The 24692-nt window shown below is 39.6% G+C and overlaps 1 protein-coding gene across 1 annotated transcript in view; it reads left to right on the top strand.

The window, feature by feature from the left end:
- Nucleotides 1-24692, top strand: part of Pdzrn3 (PDZ domain containing ring finger 3) — a 221516-nt gene that overhangs the window by 22814 nt on the left and 174010 nt on the right. Inside the window, exon 3 of the mRNA XM_070018973.1 lies at nucleotides 1687-1794. Within this exon, the coding sequence (XP_069875074.1) occupies nucleotides 1687-1794 (108 nt within the window). The remainder of the gene's footprint in view (nucleotides 1-1686; nucleotides 1795-24692) is intronic.

The raw sequence follows: 24692 nt of genomic DNA, 5'->3' as shown, positions 1-24692 counted from the left end.
TCATGTAACATTTGAAAGAGAGAAAGAGAGAAAATCAAACACTGTGTGTGTGTGTGTGTGTGTGTGTGTGTGTGTGTGTGAGAAAATCAAATCAAACACTGTGTGTGTGTGTGTGTGTGTGTGTGTGTGTGTGTGTGTGTGTGTGTGTTGCAAGGAAGAGAGGGAAAGAAAAGCCAAAGACCATATTTTCCCAACCTTAATAATTGCTATTGTATGAAGGGTTGGATGGAACACTTTCAAAGTCTTTCTTGCTCTCTTTAGAATATAGGGAGGTTTGCTGTTTAAAGAGGAAAATGTTAGAGTTTCATAGTTTTTTGACAGTGATAATGTTATATGTTTATATGTAAAATAAGTATTGTTAAAATAGATTTTCATCTATTGGGTTCTCACACATTCAGGTGAAATGTAATTCCCTCAAATCTTGTTATGACATGGAACATTTACCCACTGATGTGAAAAAAATAGATGGCATTATGGTAAGAGATTTACCATGATTTGGGAGTTTAGGTTGAACATCCTGAGCTTACTTTTCAAATGATTTTGTTTGGAAACAACGTATGCTTATGCTATTTGATTTATAAATCCATCTGTTAATCACTAAAAATTTAATCCAAACACTTGGAGAGGATTCATCGTGCTGTTCGGAAAAAAGTTCATGAACAAGCTAGGAGGGTTTTTGCAAGCCTGCCAGATCCTTTTGATTTTTAAGGAAGGAGGGAGTTTGAGAAATAAACTGTCTTCTTTCTCAGAAAATTTTAGTCCCGAGGTTTCATTCAGAGATCTCTAAAGGGATTTGTGGAAATTGAATCGGAATTTATTAGGAGTAAAGCAGTCACTGGTGGTAGGGTTTATTATGTAAATCTAAATAAAACAATACCTATTTTCATTTTAGATTATTAGATATCAACAAGCTTAATGAGGCTCTGAGTAGGCGAGGATATAGAAAAATTCTCTAAAGACTTCTCAGCGCAAACTCTCTGGAGGGTAATTCAGCAGTATTTATCCATTGTACATATTTGACCCAGCACTTCCCTTTGCTAGTGATTTTCCCTAGATGGAGACCAGAATAGACCTTTCAAACTATAGGCAGGAAGTTAGTATCTCATTGTCTCTAATAACAACTGGAAAAATAAGTTAGCATACTCTGCAGCCATATCAAGAAATAGGAATGGGGAATACAACTCAGTTCAGTCTCCTATACCAGCAAATAAGATAAGGCAAAAAAAAAAAAAAGAAGAAGGTTAGACATGTGTGATTGGAAGTTGTCAATTGCCAAGATTTCTAGAGTTATTAAGAGGGACAACTAGGAGCGTAAAGTGACCTGCCATAATTCTGTGATGTACAGGAAGGAGAACAGGTAGGTATTTAGGAAGGGATGCATTAAACTGTTTTAGAAAGAATGCATAAACTCTAGTAGATGCTGTAAAGGGGAAGAAAGATGACATATTGTGGGTAATAGGCATGAACCATTTTTTGACCTTCATGCCAGTATGAAATATTTGACCATGTGCATGTGTGGTGTTAACTCTAGTTTAAGACAGTAGTGAACAGAAAGTGTATTGCCCCTTCTGACAAGTGAGGGTCAATGACTGTTTTTAAGTGTAAACTTTTCTCTCCCCCCCTACCCCCCCCCGCCATGCCCAACTTCATGCCTAGCATTCACGTTTGTGTTTTTTTAACCCAAAGGACAATCAAGATGGATCATCCAGTGAAGGAATCTTCGTATCCAAAATAGTTGACAGTGGGCCGGCAGCCAAGGAAGGAGGCCTGCAAATTCATGACAGGATTATTGAGGTATGTGAACTGGCCAGTGTCTTTGAATAGGCTGAATGCCATCCGTCCTTCATCTGGCTTACACCAAGATGTTTGGTCGGGGAGGGAGGCCTCAAGTGGTGGATGGTTAGGCAAGAGGCACACTTCTCTGATCGTGTGGGACTGGATTGGGTGTTGATTGCCTTGGTGTTAAGTTTTTGTTAAATATAGAGAAGTCGGATTATGAGTGGCATGTTCATGATTTGGCTTCTTTCATGCAGACTTGCATCTGTTTTGTATGCTTCAGTTACAGCCGTCGGAGGGTTGTCTGCTAGTTAGAACCAGATGAACGGACAGTCCCTGTTGTACAAATTGTGACTGGTTACCCGGGTACAACTGTGTCAACTCTGGAGTCATTCTAGTGTCCTCAGAGTTCACATCAGACAATTATGTTTACACGTGCCTTGCTCTCTCTTGTGTTTGCCCTCCTTACTGCTTGCCTGTCATCAGTTATATGACTCACTGGCCCAGGGAGCGGTAGGCCAGCATGGCTGTTAGGATTCACTCTCATTATCACTTCTTTTCTCCTTTCCATTTCCAATTCTTCATTCGTCTGTTCAAGCTTGTTCCTATAGCAGGCATAGTGATTCATGCTGGGAGAGTGCCATACCCTTTGGAATAGGGTAAGGCTATGTTCTAGATTATGCTGAGATGATGAAAGGCACAGGATTGGGATTTTTATTCCTTGTATGGGTTCTTGTTGCAAAATTTGGTAAAAGTACTTTTCTTTCATTGGTATTTGTTAACTTTCTGATTTAATGGATCCATGAATAAAATTTGTTTGATCTCCTAGTAGGGAAAAAGTAAATGTGAGATTCCAAGTTGATGTGCTAAATCCTGTAAGAAACTCACCCATAGACTGCCATCACCCCACTATAGCTCATTAAACAGGAAAGTAGGGAAGGATACAGCCCTGATACCAGTGGGTGTTTGTTGTTCCAGACACATTTGTGTAGCACCTATAATTCCCAAGTATTTTTTTTTCTGGCTCATTTAAAAATCCTGGGCTGACTGGAAGCTTGACCACGAGCTAAACTGTAAGTGAAGCGTACATCATCAACTGGCATGTGACCGCATGCTTCTCCTGGGGAAAAGAGTGTCCAGAAGACAGAGAAGCATGTCTCAGTTTTCTAGTCTCATTTGGACCAACTGCAGTGTGCCAGTGTAGTATGTTGCAGGGGTAACTTATATGTGTGGGAAAATGCATAGTTAAATCTCACAGGGGGAAAAGAAAGTGAACAAGTTAAGGTTCACTACTCTGGTAGAGTGAGCCATGGTCACTTACATGTGGAAAGGATATTTGATCTGATCTTAGGGACGATATTAATATTGCTGCCTCTCCTGTGACCTTTGCCACAGCCTTTAGAGGTGGAATTCTTCTTGCCTTGTGTTTTAGGTTCAATCTGTACTTCCCCAGCCAGACTTGGCTTGGGCAAGAGCCCTTTTCTAAGAACTCAAATGCTGTATTACTTACTGTCTTTCTTTTTTTTTTTTTTTGAGAGTGAATATATTTTCTGAGACTATTGTTCAATAGATAAGTTCAGTCTCTTGTTGCCAAGGGTTTGGTGGAACAGGCAGTTACTCTAAGTAATGGAATTTCATTGCTCTTATGTTTTGCAAATGAGAAATCTACAGCTGGGCAGGATTTTCTCTTGGCAGACGATGATCTGTGTTTGAAATGTTCAGTACGGTTTCTGGTAAGTCACATTCCCCTTTTGGACAGTATGTAAAATATTAATCATGGCCCAGTGTTGAGATTGAAAGAAGGATGATCACAATAGAGAAACGATACATGTGTAATTGCAATTGACACACCGTGCCCTTCTCAGTCAAATCCTAATCTCTTTTGACATGATACAGTGATTCCCATGACTGAAAATATGTTCTCTGGTTCACCTCATCTGTGTTAGAGTATATTATGAGGGGGCATGAGTTTGATTACTTTCTGTTGGGGGGAAGGAGGGGAGAGGAGAAAAAGGGAGAGAAGACAGAGGGAGAAAAAAAAAGAGGGAGGGAGGGAAAGAGGAAGGAAGAAGGAGGTTGCTGAGAAGACCAATGATTCCTTTTTCAGGGGAGTGGGCAAACTACCACCAGAGATCTTCACCATTGGAACTTTAATTCCTGCAGAAGTGTGCTTCTATTAAAGCCAGAGAGACAGATGGAGACCTGTACTATTGCAGAATGACTGTGGTCTTCCCGGACTCTGTGTGCTAAAGCCCTAGTAGTATCCTACATCAGAGCCAGATATGCTCTCTCCCATCCCACTCCTGTTTCTTACAACAAATATTTTGAAATGTCACTAATAACTGTCTTAAAATGAAACTCACCAAAGTATATGCACATATATACCTTTAGAATTATAGAGATATAGACCATAATAGGGAGATAAGAGGAAAATAATTTACATTTAAGTATATGGGTCAGTACATAAACACATAGGCACAGTAGCCGTGGAAGACATAGGGATGTCTTCTAATGCTTGTGTCTCTGTGCAGATGTAAGGTGACATGCTATCTGCAACATATCAGAAGGTGGTACTGGTGCTGATTGACACTGCTGTGGATGTTAGAAGTTTCCACTGTTGTGGACGGTCATGTCAAGTTCTGGTGCAGCAAATTACCATTATTCTTTAATATTGCAAGCGTTGAATTGCTAGAAACTGTGTTTGTGAGTGTATAGGTATGTGTGTATGTAGCAAAATATATATGTGGTAAAATACATATAAGATTTACCATTTTAACTTTCAAATGATAGTTCATTTCCCTTCATTACACTCATAATTTGTTGGATAATGAACATCACTTTTCCACTCCAGCACTTTTCCGACAAAAACTACATCCATTCATTCACTGATGGACACATGGGTCTCTTCCACCTGTGGCTGTTAGGAAGAAATTTTGCTTTGAACGTGGATTTATAATTATGCATATTTAAACTGCAAAACAATTCTTTGTGTTTATATGTAAAACAGATCAGATGTTATGCATAGGTAATTACAAGAAGGTTATTTTGCCTTCCTGGATACCTAGTAGGATGTGTGGAGTTTGTTCTGGGAGCAGAGTAATTCTTCACAGTATGGGACTACATGCATTGTGGACTCTCTTTGTCTTTGGTACACACCCTCCATCATTGTGATGTGAGAAAGAACCCCAAGATACCATTATCTGCTCTGAACACTTCATTTGGCAAAGTGCTTCTTCTAAGAAAAGTCCAGGTATAGGAAAGCCAAAGCCTACAAAGAGATCTGCAAGTTCCCTTTGAGACATGTAACATTCACTGCTTTTCTCACCATCCACGTTGTGTTTGGCATCACTTGCCTGTGAGTCAAACACCCATGTGATGCCGATTTACTGAAATTCTTTCCTGAAGACTTAAGAAAGGCAGTCTCATCTGTATTTCATGCCAGTCCTCAAGTTGTGTGACTTCATTCTTGTGTTGGATTAGGGGTTGCCTTTGGTGGCAAATGAAATTCTGTAGCAGTTATGTGGGTTCAGTGCTGTTCTGCTTTGAAATAGCAAACTTGATCACCTGGGTTGCAGGGAACATGTGATGCAAGCTCTCTGTTCCCAGCATCCATTCTCTTGTGCAGGCTTTTGTAAATACACATTCATCCTGAAAGTGTTATAGTTTGAAGACCTGAGGATATGTCACAGAAATGGAGGAACCCCAGAGGGTTTTGAGTGATCCACATCTCTGCTTTCTTTTTTTGCTTGTGGTTTAGCTGGTCTGTCTTTCTTAAAGCTTGTGTTTTAGACAAGTAGAAAAAATTAGCAGCACTTTTCCTCCACAAGGAACTACCACAACTTGAAGAATGGCATAAGAATCAATGATGGAGAATTCTTTTCTTTTCCTTTCCTTTCTCTTTGTGGACAAAAAAAAAGAGGAATAGAGGACTTCTTGTTTTTCTTTTAACTATTGTGAAATAATTTCAGATTTAGAGGTATGGATATCAACTCAGATATTAACACCTACTATATACTTGTTTCTCTAGTCTCCTTATCTTTAAGGACATCTGTGTGTGTGTGTGTGTGTGTGTGTGTTTTAGGAGTAAGACATAATTCTACATAACAGCAGAACAGTTATGCATACCTGGAGATTAACAATGATATAACACTGTTAGCTCATTTGCAGAAATTATCCATTTTCCATTGAGAGCTCTAATGTCCTTTAGAGGAAAGAATAATCTTGTCATGGCTTTTGCTCCATTTTCTTTTTTTCTTTTTTCTTTACTTTTTTGTCAGTCGTGGATCGTGAATGCTGGGCCTGGGCAATGTTGCTGAGTTCTTCAGCTCAAGGCAAGCGCTATACCACTTGAGCTACAGCGGCACTTCCGGTTTGCTGGTGGTTTATTGGAGATAAGAGTTTCATGGACTTTCCTGCCTGGGCTGGCTTTGAACCGCGATCCTCAGATCTCTGCCTCCTGAATAGCTAGGATTATAGGTGTGAGCCACTGGTACCCAACTATTTTCCCATTTTTTTAAATTACTTTAGCCTTAAAACAATCACTCAGTTTTTGTTTCCTGTGCTTCTCATATTTCAGAGTGCATCCTTTAGTTAATGTCCCCATGGATGGGAAGGAATGGAGGATTACTGTGTATTGTCTTTCTCAGCTCATATTGTCAAGGCTGATACTTCAAACTGGTCTTTTTTCTTTTTTTAAGCTGCAATATGAGATCCTAGGCGGTATGTTTTAATTTGTATTTTTTTATTAGCTCTAGTTAATTGAATGAAGGAGTTTCAGTTCAGTCTAACAATTGAGAGTCATGATGTGCATCAGTTTGTCATGATCAGTGTCATCTTTTTATTGGCAATTTCATTTGAACTACTGTGTTCAAGCCATTGCTATTTCTTCACTATAAAGTCAGAATTTTCTTCTGTAATTAATAATCTTGTGTGTGGTGGTGGATACTTTGAGACTGTGTAATGTCCTGCTACCTTTTAAACTAATATATACTAGTTTTATTATTCATTGATTGGCTTATTAGAATAATTTTTGACCAATGATTGACATACAGTAGTAGTTTTATAATATGTTCTTGATAATTTATTAGTTAACTTTCCCCTTATTTTAATTTACCTACTTCTCTGTCTATGCCAAAACTAATTCTGCAGTACTACAATTTGGTGGCTACATTGGCCCAATCTGGGCTAGTCAGGCCTCTTTGCCTTTTGACAGGTTCCTATCATATTTTCCAACATCATATTCAATTAAGATGTTCCCAGTTTATCTTCCACTTTTGTTGTCCTCCTAGAATCTGGCTTTTTTTTTAAGAAAAGAAATTGTCGCTCCATTTTATGGAGAGTTATATTTAGAACCTAAAATGTAAGCATGATGCTTCCAGGGAATCTTAGCTGACAGCTAGAAAATGTTAATATATATGCTTTAAAACACATACAGACACCCACAATTCACTTTTCTAATTCTGCATCCATTCATGTAAGTGTTTTGGAAACTATGCCTGCATTAATAATTTCAGTTTTAATCTGAATCCATATGATTGATTTTATTCTTCCTCTTCACAATTCCTAGAAGAATACCATTGGAAACAGTGAATAGTAAATAATGCACTTTAAAAAATTTAAATTAAATCTCTGATCTTTGTTTAGATATTACCAATGAATTAAAATTTATTGAGGGAAATTATTTAAACTGTTTTTTTTTTGTTTTTTTGGGGGGTCTGGTCGTGGGGCCTGAACTCTGGGCCTGGGCGCTGTCCCTCAGCTCTTCAGCTCAAGGCTAGCGCTCTATCACTTGAGCCACAGCACCACTTCGGGCTTTTTTCTTTTTGCTTATGTGGTGCTGAGGAATTGAACCCAGGGCCTCAGGCATGCAAGGCAAGCGCTCTACCACTGAGCCACCTTTCCAGCCCTATTTAAACTGTTTTTATATAATTTTTACTTTGGTTTGGGAGAAAAAGATATCCTTCCTACCAAATGAGTTTCAGCTGTACTTTTTGTTATAGGAGAAAGAAAAGCTTAATAGTTCTTTTGCAACTATATCCAAGAAACTTATAGCTAGACAGACACTAATAGGAATAATCCATTTTTGGTTTACTGTTGAGTCAAGCTGTATACTCAACAGTAAACATTCCATCCTTTTTCTTCAAATATGAAATGAAGTGGGCACTTGGGTAGCATCTTGCTTGCTGCTTATCCCCCATTTCCCCACTTGCATTGCTTTTACTTTTTTCCCCTGAAACCCGACAGCAGTAAGAGCTGTGAAGTATTCTTCTAAAATGCAGCGGACCTTCTTAATGTTAGAAGTAACAGATTCAAAAGAGTGAGACAAGTCCTGCTCTTTAGTTAGGAAAGTACTCTACCAACACATCTCTTCAGTACCAACACATGGCCTCAATATCCTAAATGTTAGCCTCTGTTTCTTCCTTCAAGGATGGAATGGTTTTCTTGCCTATCATTCCTGTCTGTCCTGCTCTCTCGGTAGAATAAAAAGAAGATGAGAATAAAGGAATTCACTGTCAAGTTCAAATGTGAAGAATGGTTATTTCAAATTAATAATTAAAGAAGTTAGCATCAACAACTAACTATAGAAGGTAGCAAAATATTTCTGAGGTCTCTTTTGTATATGAACTCCAGCAAGCATGCAATGCCTTGATTGGATTCTTGAGAAAGCCCTGAACTATTTTAAGGAAGATATACTTTTCAGAATTCACCATGTAACCATTTAGAACTAAGATTTCCTTTGTACTCCATGATTGTCTTTGAAGAAAACCTTGTGTGTTAATTTCCAATGGCTGCACATAGTTCCTTGTACTTCTGTATGGACTTTGTTATTTTTTACTGTTGTTTTTATTTTTTTATGATTGTTTTACTATCAAAACCAGACTCTCCAGTAGACATCTTTGTAACATACAGCAGTTCATACCAGTCTGATAAACATGAAAGTTAAGTGGAAAATGGGACATGTGGTATGATACAAATATTGTTTGTTTTTAAGACACACATAGACTAGCCTCTGCATAGGAACAATAGTCTTGAGTTTATAAACATTTTATAGTTACTACAGTTATTTAGTGTGGTGGAATTACGGGAGAGTTTAAATGTTTACATTCACATTTCCATAACATTAGAAATCTCTAGAATAAGTATTTTTTTATATAATCCAGAAGAGTGAAAGTGACTTAGAAGTTTCTTTTGGATTTTAAATATCACAGAGCAGAGTCCTGTGGATTAACTTTTAAAAATCAGGTTGTTGGGTGTGGCTCAGTGGTAGAGCACTTTGCTGGCATTTTTGGAAGGTTCTGGTTTTAGTCACCAGCACTGCATTAAGGAACAAAAATAGAGCTCGTAGCTCATGTCTATAATCCTAGCGACCCATCAAGCTGAGATCTGAGGCTGGAGGTTTGAAGCTAGCCTGGGCAAGAAAGTCCATGAGACTCTTATCTCCAATTAAACCACAAAAAAAAGCTGAAAGTGTGGTTTGAATGGTAGAGTGTCAGCCTTGAGTGAAAAAGCTAAGGGACAGTACCCTAGTGTACACACACACACACACACACACACACACACACACACACACGCACGCACGCACGCACACACACACACACACACACACACACACGTGCGCCCACGTGCATGCATACAGAAACTCCTAGCTCAGTCACCAGGTGTAGGAATATAAAGGTTGGGGCTTCCTACTGAGACACCACAGACTGGGTATTTCTCTCTGGCGGATCTTCTCTCCCATCCCGTTCATCAAAGTTCACTTCATGCTCACACTGTGTACTCTGGTGGGTGTTCTGACTCCACTGAAGTTCCAACTCTATCTCTCATAGCCATCTCTTAATAGAATTTAATTAGATCACAAAGCATCTTAAAATCAAGAAATGATTTTTAAATCAAAAGAAAACTGGTTGTCCCCATTACATTTTTTTCAAGTGAAGATTAGGTCAAAAAATTAAATCTTGGGCAATTTCCAGAGGACAGCAAAACAGCACAGCAACAAACTCTTGGCTGTAACCCAGATAAATGACTTTTATGTGAATTAGAACATAGTAATGTTAAATGCCTTCAATTTTTATATTTAGATTGATTTTTCCACATAATAACCACATACTTATCAATAAATAGAGGTGTTTAGAGAATAGTAACCCCTACTTTTTAAAAACCTGCTTTTGTCCTTTCATCTGATGCTATGAGAAAAAAAAAGAGCTAGGCATATTTTTATTGAATTTGGAAGATGTGTCTGGGATGTGATTTAAAGATAAACTGTTCAATTTATATAAAGTTAGTTATGAGGAGGAGAAGCTGTTTAATCTATGTAATGTTACGAGGAATACTAGGAGGACCCTTCGAGACAGTAGATAGATGTGGTTTTGAAAGCTGAAATTATGCACAATGCATAAGAATTAGGGTGCTCTTAGGGGGAGGATAGATTAGTGACAGTCCCAATTGTCCATAGGAATTGCAGTCAGAAAGACCCAGGGCAGAATAGCAGCTGTGAGCACTGACTGAACAATTATGCCACTTTCCCTGGGCACACCAGCGCCATGCCCCAGGGTGGGTACTTGTAGCAGCACGGTTTCTTCTAATGAGGATTAATGGTTCCCTTGAGTCCCCCAATACAGCACAGTTGGCCTCTCTATGCCATGGAGACCTCTGACTTTACCCTGCCTTTGTCTATTCTGCTAGTCCCTTGCAAAGCCTGAAACCTGGGTCCAACCCCTTACTTCTCTCCTGAGGGTGGCACTGCCTGCTCCCATTTGATTCTCTTTTCTTTCTGTTTTCAGCATTCCCATTTTTCTTGGGGTTTTAAGAGTCCAATTGCAACAAGTGCTTAACAGCTGCTTTTGCTGAAAAGCACTGACTCTTTACTTGGACCTACAAGTTAACTATCCAACATTCATTTTTGTATCTGTGTCACTTACCAAGTCATTCTTTCCCGCAGCCATCTTGGAATCTGGAAAGGATTATACCACCTGGTTGGCCTTCATGATGGTTTATCCTGACCAGGTTGCTCTATTCCAGTGATAAAAGCAAGAAGAACTTCTCCAGGGCTCTCTGAGATAATAACCACCAGAACACACTTGTGACTAAGACTGTTTATGCACATCTCTTTCCCTGTCCCTTTTCTTTATCTGTTCAAACCAGTAGTTCATGTCTGTACCCTGAAGATTGTTGGAGGTGGAGTGAAGTGTTATCTTCTTGTTGCTGTGTGTATCATGTGGTCACCTTTCTTTGCCTTCATCGTGTCTCATTATTTGGCATGAAGGAGTGAGTGGCTGATATGTGGAACTCTAAAATTCTGATTTCACTTTGACAGCTCTCAGGAATTGGAAAATCCCAAATTCTGAGGAGTTTTTGTTTTATATCCACTCTGCTGGAAAAAAAAATCTACTTCCCCAAAAACGATGAAAGGAAGAAAAAGAAAGAAAGAAAGAAAGAAAGAAAAAGAAAGAAAGAAAGAAAGAAAGAAAGAAAGAAAGAAAGAAAGAAAGAAAGAAAGAAAGAAAGAGTGAGAGAGAGAAAGGAAGGAAGGAAGGAGAGAAAGGAAAGAAAGGAAAGAAGGAGAGAAAGGAAAGAAGGAAAGGTAGGAAGGAGAGCAAAGGACAAGTTCCAGTCAACTTTAAAAATAAGCATAATGTTGTAGTATTTGGAGAAACTCTGGGAAAAAATATCATTGCTGACAATCAGAGAAGGTAGATTCTTGTTCTCTTTTATAGAACCATGTTTTGTGGGAAATGTATGTTTCCAGATACTTTAACTTCATAGTTCATTAACTAGATACTTCAGCCTAAATTCAAAGCATGGTTAGGTGTTGATTTAAACATGTAAAGAGATGAATTACATAGCATGCTCCCTGACCATGGCTTGTTACAAATCCATCACCATTCACAAGTTATTAGGATAACAGTGAAAAGGCAACCATGAACAAGCATATGTTCGCTTGGTGTGTGTGTGTCTGTGTGTGTGTGTGTGTGCAGCTCTTCCTGACTGAGGGATTGGGGGATAGGTCAGGATATGTAGAGAGTTATTATGTGGACTCTAGCTCTGAGAAGTTTACCTGTGAGAACCGTGCATTGAAGAAGGTGTTGTTTATTAGAAGGGCATTTAGTGTATTATAGAACTGTTTGTGGGTTAGCACCAAGGACTCTGGAACCAGACAGAGCAGAGCTTTTGAAGTCTAGTTCTACCATTTGCGAGCTCCACGACCTTGGGCAAGCTTCTTATTTCTTCTGCAAAATATAGACTGTGTTACTTCTATTGAAAGGTTGCCATAATAAGAGATTGCATGTGTCTGAATGCTGTAAATTTGGCCTCAGAATAAATGCTCACCAGGTGATTAGTCATGCTGCCCTGTTTCCTGGAGGTCTTTAGAGGTAGGGCAGGAGAGGCCCTGTAGCCTGGCAGTGCTTTGATGACGGCTGTATAGCACGATTTCATAAACCTAAAATTACAGTTGTGAATAGACTATTTTAATTTGTCATAGACTTCTTTTTGAAATTAGTGACCCTTTGGATCTGGATTGAGTAAGAACTGCCACTTCCTAAGGCCATATAAATCACAATAATTGATCAATCAAGAGTAATTCTTAATTTACGTCTTAGTGTGAACAGCGGGGTAATTCGTTGCACATGTGCTGACTTAAGCGTTCTAAAAATAAAGTAAAACAATTGTGCGTTCAGTATCAGCTATTTTTAAAGTGCCAGAACAGATTAGAGTTTCTCTTTTTTACATTAACTCATGAGGGATATTGGGATTTTCTTAAAATTCTGAAAAATGTATAGTCCTTTAATAAAATCCCTCCTCAGGATTGTAAGGTACATTTAATTTCTTTCTGGGATAACATTTTTCAATGTTGACAGTAATGTGGTACACCAGTGTACAGTAAAGATGAAAATTGGAAGCCTTATTGATACTAAGATTATCTCAACCAACAAAGGCCCTTATCGGATTGATCTAAATTTAGAAATGAATAAAGTGGCATATATGCTGGCATCTGCTGGGATATTGAAACTGCATGTGGAACACATATTTCCATTATTTCCTTGAAACTCTAGCTTCCATGAAATGGGAGAAGCTCAAGCAAAATAGGATCAACGTTGTTATTAGATTTTCTGAGGCTTTTGAAACATGAAAAGGTCTGTGTTTGTGAGACCTTTGTGCAGATAATGTTCACATAGTACGCAGCCTTGGGATAGATTTCTGATGTTGAAGTGTAGTCAAGGAGGACTCAAGCAAAGGAAAATTTTCATCAAAATCTTGAAACTTTTTTTTTGTTTTTTTGTTTGTTTTTGTTTTTTGTAGGCTGTAGGGCTTGAACTCTGGGTCTGGCACTGTCCCTCAGCTCTTCAGCTCAAGGCAAGTGTTCTACCACTTGAGCCACAGTGCCACTTCTGGTTTTCTGGTGGTTAATTAGAGATAAGAGTCTCACAGGGATGTTCCTGCCAGGACTGGATTTGAACCTCAACCCTCAGATTTCAGCCTCCTGAGTAACTAGGATTACAGATGTGAACCATCAGCGCCTGGCTAAAAAAAATTTTATTTTTTATTTTTTAAAGTTAGTGGGATTTGAATTTAGGTTCTTATGCTCTTGCTCGGCTTTCTTGCTCAAGGCTGGTTGTCTCCCACTTTGAGCCACACCTTCACTTCTGGCTTTTTGGTAATTATCTGGAGATAAGAGTCTCATATCTCAAGTTTCATGTCTCCTATACTTTCTGCTTTGGCTGGCCTTGAACCATGATACTCAGATCTCAGCCTCCTGGGTAGTTAGGAATACAGGTGTGAGCCACTAGTGCCCAGCTCAACATTTGGTAGTACACTCAATGGAGGAGCTTCCAGTTTTCTTTGGTTATTAAAAAAAGTATCTTAGAAAACTAGAAACAAAGATCTTTCTGTCTTTCCTTGGAAAGGACTGATGATGATGATGCTGTCATTGTTATTATAGTTTGTAATATTTCTGTTCCAGTGCTCACCAGCTTGGTACCTGGAGGACTCTTTTCCCTTTTCTGGGTTAAACCATACAGAGAAACATGGAAGAGACACAGGAAGGATGCTAGGTCTACATTCTGTAGAATCACTTAGGGGGAAACTTTAACTTGGACATTTACATTTTCATTAAGTTCCAAACCACACTTTTGTGTTTTTTTGCCAGTCTTTTAATGTAGTGTGTTTTGATGAATAAGTTTCCTTTGATTGCTTAAAGAGTTCATAAAAAATGTCCTTGTGTTACTCCACCTCTCAGTGTACTTGGGTAAGAGGAATTTCTATGCCTGCACACATGAGCTCTGTTTTGGCTTCCCATGAGCAATATGAGATTTCACCTTCATTTTTTGAGAATCATTTATTAGAGAACCGAGACCAGTTGGATAAAATTTAAGCAGTTTGAATGTAGTCCACATTTAATACATACACTCTGTTTATACTGTGTTGGGAAAGAAAAAAGGATCTTTGGGGGAACGTTGTATTATGTAGATGAGACACATGGAAATCTTTGTTTTGACCATGGAACTTAATTACTTGGGCAGCATTCTTTTCAGTAAATTGAGGTTAATTTGCTTGCTACATTGAGTAACTCACAACTATAATACAGAGATTCTCTAGGGTAAATTTAACCCCTGGGGGATTACAATGAGTCAGAGAGAAGGGGAAAAGGAAGGAAGTTAATGTGTTTGTTGAAGCTGTATTTTCCTTTTCTCCTTTACTTTGTTTAGAAGTTAAGGTCTATATCCATTGTATGCTGCTTTAGCCATGATTAAATTATTAGAGGCATTCAAGAACATGAGCTCTTTGATGGCTACTTATAATAATGAGAGTTATAGTAATAGATCCTAGTGTTCAATGACCTTATAGGACTTGCAGAGACTTAAGAAGAGAGATACCTAATGTGATGTCTTCTCTTTTCATTCTGAAGCAGCTACTTTCCATCTTGATTAGCATGACACACTTGAGAAATACAAGCCGGAAGGATATAAAAATAACAGTCCATCATTTCCTGGGAGAGCTGAAGATGGAAATGTTAGAAATGATGCAACAAAGGAACTTAGTCCTGCATATGGGATGGGCCAGGAAGTACACTTTCCTCTAGGAAATACCACAGTGTGAGGAAGTTCAGTTAACCTGGTTAGCATCCCCACCTATCAGCAAACCTGAACAAGTCAGCCGTAAACCATCTGCTCTTTTTTTTTCCCATATAGGCACCTGTTTTACTAAATACCTAATGTTCTTCTTACAGTGACATTCTCTGAAACTTATTTTAAAAAGGAAGCAGATGTCATGACTGTGAGAGCTATTTTCACATGCTGTAAATAGAACATAACTGTAGAAATAAAGACAAGAAAATCATTCTAGAGTTGTTAGATCCTTTGCTTTCTGAGGACTATACTCCTTGAGTCCTGCCTTCATTCTGAAGAGCAGAATGATTCGGAATCAGAATAGTAGCCAGAGCTTTTGCGCATGAGGATCTCATTCTCTTGTTGGTCTGGGGAATGGTTTAAAGTGTTTGTGCTGTGAAAATACATGAGGCTTGACAATTGTGATATGTTCACTTTCTACAACTTGAAGTTGCTTAAGATGTAGATACATCCTCATGTTGTATCTATTCACTAGCTATAACCAGATGGCCTGGAGATGAACAGTAGAATGACATGCATCTGTGTATCTGTCATTGTCCTTACGAGTGTAACCCAGAGCCACCAAAATAATGTCAACAGGATCCACCAAAATCACCAAGTCATCAGGTGCTCCCTGACTTTATCTGCTCTCTGCCCTGACCAGGCTGAGCTAAATACCTTGTATAGCTGTTTAGCTGAAGAAGGAGCCTTTGAACATTAGAGTTTATTTTTGAGAGGAAGAGCACCATCATTTTCAACAAAATTCAGAAATATAATATTGATGTCATAAGCTTTAAATATTTAAAAAACTGTATTACAAGGGGCTGGGAAGGTGGCTCAGTGGTAGAGCCCTTGCCTTGCATGCCTGAGGTCCTGGGTTAGATTCCTCAGCACCACATAAGCAAAAAGAAAAAAACCAGAAGTGGTGCTATGGCTCAAGTGGTAGAGCGCTAGCCTTGAGCTGAAGAGCTGAGGGACAGCCCCCAGACCCAGAGTTCAGGCCCCAGGACCGGACCCCCCCCCAAAAAAAACTGTATTACAGGTATGCATATGAATTGTATTTGCCACATGTACATTTTTAACTTGATGCAGGTTTGTTGCAGACTGCTACTTATGCTAGACTGTACTTATAAATGGCATTTTGCAGACTCTTTGGTGGTGACCTACAGCACTTCTATATGCCCAAATGCAGCCCTTAGTAATGGGAGAGTCTGTTATATGTATGTCAAATGGGAAAAAGTTTCACAAAAGGTAGTTATCCTTACTTCAATGCAATCAGTGCAATGTGATCACTTCTATTTTATGATTTTAATAGTGCCTGCCACCCACTAAGCAAATTTTACAACTCACTTACTAGGCAGTGGCCCACAGACTGAAACCTTCTGCTTTGGTAGACAGAGCTGAGCTTCGAGCTTGCCAGCAGATTTCTTTTTCTGATATTATACTCGGAGTCTGCCAGACCTTCTGATAGGAACCAAATCCCCACCTGTTGCCAAAAGAAGTGAGCCAGGTTTGATATTAGACTGTATGACTATTTGAAAAATAAAACACCAAAATAAAAAACCAACAAGAAAATCCTTCTACTACCTGTTAGCTGTCTGCTTGTCAGAGGCGAAGTTCATGGGTTCTACATGCTGCCAACAAATGGCTGTCATTTATCTTCTAATAGACTTACCACCAGGAAACCCAGGTCCAGCCTTTGGAAACCTAAGTTGTTTCTAAGTATGGAGTTCTGGTGTGCAAGCTGATGTCTTCTCTTCTAGAGATTCGGACCAGCCTGATAGCTGATAGGGATATTTTATATAATGTGTGCTGTGAAAGTGTTCCAGATGCTGTTAGGGAGTTCATAAGCGATACCCAGATAGACATTTTGGCCCTGTGAAGAGGTGACTGTGTGAGGTCTGCAGTGTGTTAGTTAGGAGAACCTGGCTTGAGTGCATGAGGTCCTGAGAGCAGCCCTGTCACGTTGACAGGGCTCTGTGTACCCCAGGTTCACCATGCCTTGTGAAGGGTAGCTCATCCATCAGTATTTGTTGCCTGACTTTGATAGATATTTTTCAGTCACATGTGTAACTTCTGTGGGTAAAATGGCAAGCTGTCTAAGATTAGAAGCATCCGAGGCAGGTGACGGTATGTCCTAAGGCCCGGGGGGACATTTGATACTTTGACAACACCTCCTGTAGACAGGTGGAATCTGCCAGCTGTCCAGACAGGAATAGCAGCAGGTTAAAATAGATCGCTCCCCCAGTGCCAGGAGGAATTGTGAAGCAGAGTTCCTTTATTTGGAAGCATGGGGGAGAATAGGCTTGCCAGACAGACTTGTGGGAAAGTCTAATTGTGCTTTCAAAATGAGCAGATAATAGAATGGCATCAGAAGTTCAATTTTTAGTAGATGACACTGGGTTTTATAAACTTGAAAAGAAGTCTGGTACCTTCATGTACTCTGGTCTTTATCTTTTAAGTCAGTATTTTTCTTTTTTCTTTTTTTTGGGGGGATGGGGGGAGGGTCCGGTCGTGCGTCCTAATCTCTGGACCTGGGCGCTGTCCCTCAGCTCTTCAGCTCAAGGCTAGCACTCTACCACTTGAGCCACAGCGCCACTTTCAGCTTTTTTCTTTATGCTTATGTGGTGCTGAGGAATTGAACCCAGGGCCTCAGGCATGCAAGGCAAGCGCTCAACCACTAAGCCACCTTCCCAGCCCCAAGTCAGTATTTTTCTTAGTCCTATTTAGCAGTAAGATTTAAGAACTTGTGTTATTTGGGGGCAGGGACTTCCTGTGAGATTCGTGTAGTGATTGGGAATTTTGTGCATGAAGCTGTGGGCCACACCACCATCTTTGGAAAACATTTGATGTTGGTTTTCTTTGTCCTGGCCTTCTTCATTAACTCGGATGTTTCTGTCAGAGCCAGGTTTCACATCATAAAGTCATCCAGGCATTTATGCCTCACCAATCTGTAATTTTAGCTATTCAGGAGGCTGAGATCTGAGGATCACAGTTTCAAGCCAGCCTTGCAGGTTAAGATTTTATCTCCAATTAACCACCAAAAAGCCAGAAGTAGTCAAGTAGTAGAGCACCAGCCCAGAGAGAAAAAAGCCAAAGAAGAGTACAAAGCCTGAGCTGGATGCCAGTGGCTCACACCTGTAATGCTAGCTATTCAGGAGGCCAAGAGCTAAGGATTAAGGATTGAAGCCAGCCTAAGCAGGAAAGTTCATGAGCTTCTTATCTTCAGTTAATCACTGAAAAAGCCACAAGTGGCATGGTGACTAAAGTGGTACAATGCTGGCCTTTAGCAAAAGGAGCTCAAAGACAGTATTCAGACCCAGAGTTCAAGCACCAGGCCTGGCAAAAAAAAAAAAAAAAGTGCAAGGCCTAGATCTCAAGCCCTGGTACTGGGCACAAAAACAAAAACCAAAACAATATCGACAACAACAAACCAGTAGTAACCAAATGCTGAAAGATGCTTTTGCTCACTTTCATTTCACTTTTTTCCATGGAAATTTAGCTGCTATGCTTGCTGTGGAGTTCCACAGAGGTTCCTGGAAATAATTTCTTTGTCACAATAGCTTAATTACAGTCTCCAGAGAAGTGATAAAGTGCAATAGAACTTTCTGAGAGCTTCTTTGGATAGAGATGCAAATGAGAAGCTTAAACCAGGGCCTTGGAAAGGCCTTGATGGCTTCTTGCCAGTAGTCCTTAGCCCAGAGGGATTTGATGAGCAGTGATAGGTTGTTAAAGCCTGTTATAGTAAACAGATATATGTCACCTATTTACTGATACCTATCTATGAAAATGTTTGAGGAAAAGTAACAAGTGAAAGTAGGTGAATGTCCTCTAAGAATGAACTTGAAGCTGAACACAATGTAAAGCTTAGCACAAATGGAAATGTCAAATAGAAACAAAGGAGGAGGCAACAATGCTTAATAAGAAATGTACTCATGCCAGGCACCGGTGGCTCATGCCTGTAATCCTAGCTACTCAGGAGGCTGAGATCTGAGGATCGCCGTTCAAAGCCAGCCCAGGCGGGAACATCCATAAAACTCTTATCTCCAATAAACCACCAGCAAACCAGAAGTGGCGCTGTAGCTCAAGTGGTAGAGAGTTCACCTTGAGCTGAAGAGCTGAGGGACAGTGCTAAGGCTCAGAGTTCAAGCCCCACGACCGACCAACCAAAAAAAAAGAAAAGAAAGAAATGTACTCATTACTTTGTTCATGTAATTGTAACCCCTCTGTACAGTATTTTTATAATAAAAAAGAAATACTTTAATAGTCTTACTAATAACATTTGCCAACTCCAAAACTTGATTCCCTAAGCTTTACAGAGATAAAAATCCTAATATAAAGCAACTATCTTAATTTCTTCCTTTTAACATTTCACCCAAGAGAACCAACTAAAATGGTTTAGGTTCAGTGGAGAATCTCTTGTGTGTTCATATCTCAGCCAACTTCAGGGTAGAAAGTTATTGCTTAAAGACAGAGCCATTCAGGACTTACATCAAAATGGCTTAACTTGTAGGTTAAAGGTTTCAAAACCAGCGCTTTAGGGATATGGGTTATCAAAATTTTATTTAATGGATTTTTAAAATTTTTGCTAAGTGATGTGTCACTTACTGAAAATGGTAATTTCTAGTGCATTTAGGGAAGAGTTTTACTTAGTTTACCATCCTAGCACGAATGAACATAATAATGATAGAATGCAATGTAGGGTTTATACTCACTTTAGAGACACCAACTTGGAATTATGTTTTAAGACATACAGTTAATAACATCAGAATCTGACTTACAATACATGTAACTTATAAGCCAAAGAAAAATGAATAACGAAAGGATTTTATTAGTAATAATGTTTTCCTGAATTCAGTGATTGATGGATAGATTCATTATGATATTACTGGGAAGTGAGGGAAACTAGGAGATGAATAAGTTAGTAGGGAATAAGTTAGTAGGCATTTGCCTGGAAAGGTATATTTTTGTCCCTGAGTCCTTCTCCTCTGTCTCTGTGTCAGTCTGTTTGTCTCTGTCCCTGTCCCCCCGCCCTTCTTTCAATCTACCTCTCCTCTTTCTGGCTGATATGAGGTGAGCAGCTTTTCTCTGTTGCACCCTGTCACCATGATTTCCTCCTTACCGTCTCAGGCACATATCCATGGAGCCAGCCTACCATGGGCTGAAACTGCGAGCAAAAAATAAACCTTTCTTCCTCTAAGCTGCTTCAGGTATTTGTTACAGCAACCACAAAATCGAATCACAGTGTGTAAATACTCAACTACAGAGTAAGCTACGCATTGGTGCATGTGCATACACACATGCACACACATGTGTACAATTTGTGGTATGAACAATCTCAGGAGAATGTTGTGGTGACCGTTGTGTTATTTTGTAATATTGAAGTATGTTTTAATCTTGGTAATTTATAGTTGAGTAAATATTGAACCCCCACATAAATCTCCCCTCTTCGAAAAAGCAAGGGCATTTATACTGAAATGAAACCCGTTACGGGTTGCTTCTGGTGTGTTTCGTCACACCAGTCCACTGGATACTGTAAGGCGGCTGTATTGTATTTGAGAGGTAGTTTGAGGTGTATTTTATTGTTATAAAACAAGGAGTGATTCAAGCCACACCCTGGAAAGATAAGAGCAATAGTAAAACAGATATTCAAAGAGGTAGAAGTCCTCTGCATCTGCATTCTCATTGGCAGGCTCAAGTCAAGACTGAATACATGCTGTATTTTGGATCTCAGGCCAGATGTCAGGAGATTGCCTCAGAGGTGAAACAGCATGGGCCACAGAGGAGGCCTCTCTGTCACTTGAGTGCCCAGACTGTCCTAGACCAGCCCTCTTGTCTTCACATCCAGTTCCTCTCTGTAGGGAATAGCCTTACAGTGTCACTGCAGTCAGTGTAGCACAAGGTAAAGAGTACCCGGACATCCTCCAAGCCTGTGAGGAGGAGCTCAAAAATGTTGATATGCCTGCCCCTGCTGAAGCCAACATGACAACCCACACAGAAAAGGGTCTTATTCCCTCATATATTGTAAATTCTTACATTTTGGGAGAAATGGACCCTCATAAGATTCCAATGACAACCTGCATCTTCTTGCCAAAAAGAAAGCATCATCTTACAGTCTCTCATTCTCATTCTCATCTATGTTCATTCGTTCTTTCATTGGACTCAAAGACTCCTTGAAGCAAGGCCACATACGTGTTGTAAAGAATCCCACTGAGGATTCAGTTCAGTGGTAGAGCACTTGCCTAGCATGTAAAGTCCTTGAGTTTAATCCCCAGCGGCACACATATTCCCTATATGTAATGTGGAGATGGTTTCAAGTATACAGGAAGGAAGCCAGTATTGCACCACTTTTTGTGAGGGACTTGGGCATCTGCAGATGTTAGTATCCCGGGGTTCTAGAGATAATCCCCAGAGGATATTGAGGAACAATGACTGTACTCAACTCTGCTGCTCTAGAGGGAACAGTCATAGGAAGTATCTAAAGGAACAAATTGCTTTCCAATAAAACTTCATTAATAGGAACAAACTTTGGACCAGTTCTGTCCCATAGGCCTTTGGGCCACTTCTGTCACCTGGTCTTGGTTAAAGGTTGAGCAGCGGAGAGGGCAGTAACCTAGGCTGGAAACAGTACTGCCGAGCTTTTGAGACATAGGAGAGCAAGGAGTTCGCAGAGCTTAGAAGAGCAGGGCACTTCAGAAAGAGGGAGCGGGGGAACACACCTAGATCTCATTTTTCTGGCTTCCTTGGCTCCCTCTCTGATTTGGACTAAACCCCAGTAGAAGTCATCAGAGCAAAGGGACCAAGAGCAGAGCTAAACAAGGGAAACTATGTGGCATGGATGAACTTAGTACCGTCTCCCCAGCACCAAGGATTCTGTGAACATTTCTTCCTGTTGTTGCTTACTAGTCCTGGTCATCATAAATATCAGCCTCTCTGTTACAGTCAGGGTGGTGTACATGCGTGCATTCTTTCTGTTAACAATCAGAAGGGTAAATAAGCAAAAGGATGTGCAAGGCCTTCCACTGAGTCTCACTCATAGCAAGCATTAGTCATATAGTACTTTCTTTTTTTTTTTTTTTTTTTAAATTTTTTTATTGTAGAGATACTATACAGAGGGTTACAGTTACATGAGTGAGGTAATGAGTACACTTCCACTTCCTCTTGAACATTGTTACCCCCTCCATTGTTTTCCCCCTACCATCCCCTCCCTCCCTCCCTTCCCCAAGGTTCTTTTTTTTTTGATCGTGATTAAGTGATTACTTAATTTCCGGAAATTCACAGTATTGTGGAATAATGATGCTCATTTAAAGTCACAAGTTCATTCTAACTTTCCTGGAGCAAATTGTCTATCACAGTCTGTAATATATAACGGTGCTCATATGTTATATACCATATATGTGATCAGCAGCATGGGGATATTTAGTAGTGGTTCAACCAGATGAGTGGGAGTTCTTTGTTTCTTAAGTCCTGTTAGTTTTGTCATATCACCTAACATTTTGGATTCATCATCCACTTATCAGGGAGACCATGTACTGTTTGTCTCTTCGTTCTTGGCTTACCTCGCTCAACATGATTCCTTCTAGCTCCATCCATTTCCCTGCAAATGCCATTATTTTGTCATTTCTAATGGCTGCATAATATTCCATTGTATATAGATACCACAATTTTTGGATCCATTCATCTGTGGTGGGGCATCTAGGTTGTTTCCATATCCTAGCTATTGCGAACAGTGCTGCAATAAACATGGAGGTGCATGTGTCTTTGTATATTGGTTCCTGTTGTTCAGGGTAGATGCCTAGAAGTGGTATGACTGGGTCGTAAGGGAGGTCAATCTTTAGCTTTCTAAGGACCCTCCAGACTGCTTTCCAAAGTGGTTGTATGAGTGTACATTCCCACCAGCAGTGTAATAGCGTTCCTCGTTCTCCACATCCCCTCCAGCATTTGTCGTTGGCTGATTTGTGGATGTGGGACATTCTGACTGGGGTAAGGTGGTATCTCAGGGTTGTCTTTATTTGCATTTCCTTCACCACCAGGGATGATGAACATTTCCTCATGTGTTTCTTTGCCATTTTTATTTCTTCATTTGAGAAGTCCCTCTTTAGTTCCCTTGCCCATTTAGTAATTGGTTTGTTGGGTTTGGGAGGGATTAGTTTCTTGAGTTCCCTGTATATACAGGATGTTAACCCCTTGTCTGATATATTGCTGGTAAATATTTTTTCCCAATTAGTTGGTTGTCTTTCTAGCTTGGTTGCGATAGCTTTATCTGTGCAGAAGCTTTTTATTTTAAGGTAGTCCCATTTGTCGAGTCTCTCTCCAATTTGTTGTGACCCTGGGACTCTGTTCAGGAAGTTCCTTCCTGTGCCTATTAGTTCAAGTGTCTCTCCTACTCTGTCCTGCAGTAGTTTCAGAGATTCAGGTTGAATGTTAAGGTCTTTAATCCATTTTGAGTTGATGTTGGTGCATGGTGATAGGCTGGGGTCCACTTTTAGTTTTCTGCATGTGGCTGCCCAGTTTTCCCAGCACCAGCGGTTGAAGAGGCTGTGTTTCTTCCATTGTATGTCTTTGGCTCCTTTGTCGAATATCAGCTGGCTGTAGGCCTGTGGATTTATTTCTGGATCTTCTATTCTGTTCCATTGGTCTTCGGGTCTGTTTTTGTGCCAGTACCATGCTGTCTTTGTTATTATAGCTCTGTAGTAGAGTTTGAAGTTCGGCATGGATAGCCCTCCCATATTGTCTTTATCCCCTAGAATTGTTTTGGCTATTCTAGGTCTTTTGTTGTTCCATATGAATTTTTGGACTGTTTTCTGTATTTCAGAGATGTATGTCATTGGGATTTTAATAGGAATTGCGTTGAATTTGTATATTAGTTTTGGAAGTATTACCATCTTTACTATATTAAGTCGGCCTATCCAGGAGCATGGGAGGTCTTTCCATTTCCTAGTGTCTTCTGCAATTTCTTTCTTTAACTTTTTATAGTTCTCATTAAATAGTTCTTTTACATCTTTGGTTAGGTTAATTCCTAAATATTTTATTTTTCGGGAGGTTATTGTGAATGGGGTTGCTCCCTTTATTTCCCTCTCTTCCTGTACATTATCAGTGTATAGGAAGGCAACTGATTTTTGTGGGTTTATTTTGTATCCTGCTATTTTGCCAAAGTGATTTATGATTTCTAAGAGTTTGGGGATGGAGTTTTTGGGATCTTGGAGGTATAGTATCATGTCGTCTGCAAAAAGGGATAGTTTAACTTCTTCTTTTCCTATGCGGATCCCTTTAATGTCTTTTTCTTGCCTTATTGCCCTGGCTAAGGGTCATATAGTACTTTCTAATCCATTGGGCCATATAGACTGTCCTCCTTGGATTCTTATTTTCTGATGCTTTTTGGGTGGACATTACGCTAACCTCTCAATTGGTGTTTACAATCAGGGGAGCACTCTTTGTCAGAATGAATGAATATGAATCTTTTATTGGATGCTTCATCACCAGGTATGCTTGTGTGGCTCATTTTAAAAAAATACTAATTTACTCATGTTTCAAGACCACACTGCAGAGTAAGGTCAGCAGAAATAGATGTTTTAACAGTCTTGCAACATATACAAACAGAAGGCATTGAAAATCAGTATCTTCAATGTGTTGTGCTTAGCTTATTTTGAACTCTTCCTTTCTCTTTCCTCAATTCGATGTTATGATTCTTTTTCCAGAAATTTCACTCATTTCTAGGACTGTGAGTTCTTTAATGACAGCTATCCAAGCTGTTAAGTTTATTATAATCCACATCCATAATGTCAACTCTGGAAACTTTTTCACAACACAGGA

Source organism: Dipodomys merriami, unplaced genomic scaffold (genome assembly GCF_024711535.1).
Source record: "Dipodomys merriami isolate MVZ:Mamm:240054 unplaced genomic scaffold, mDipMer1.0.p SCAF_13, whole genome shotgun sequence".
Classification (NCBI taxonomy): domain Eukaryota; kingdom Metazoa; phylum Chordata; class Mammalia; order Rodentia; family Heteromyidae; genus Dipodomys; species Dipodomys merriami.
Note: the sequence above shows the minus strand (reverse complement) of the source record. Positions and strands in the feature narration are given on the sequence as shown.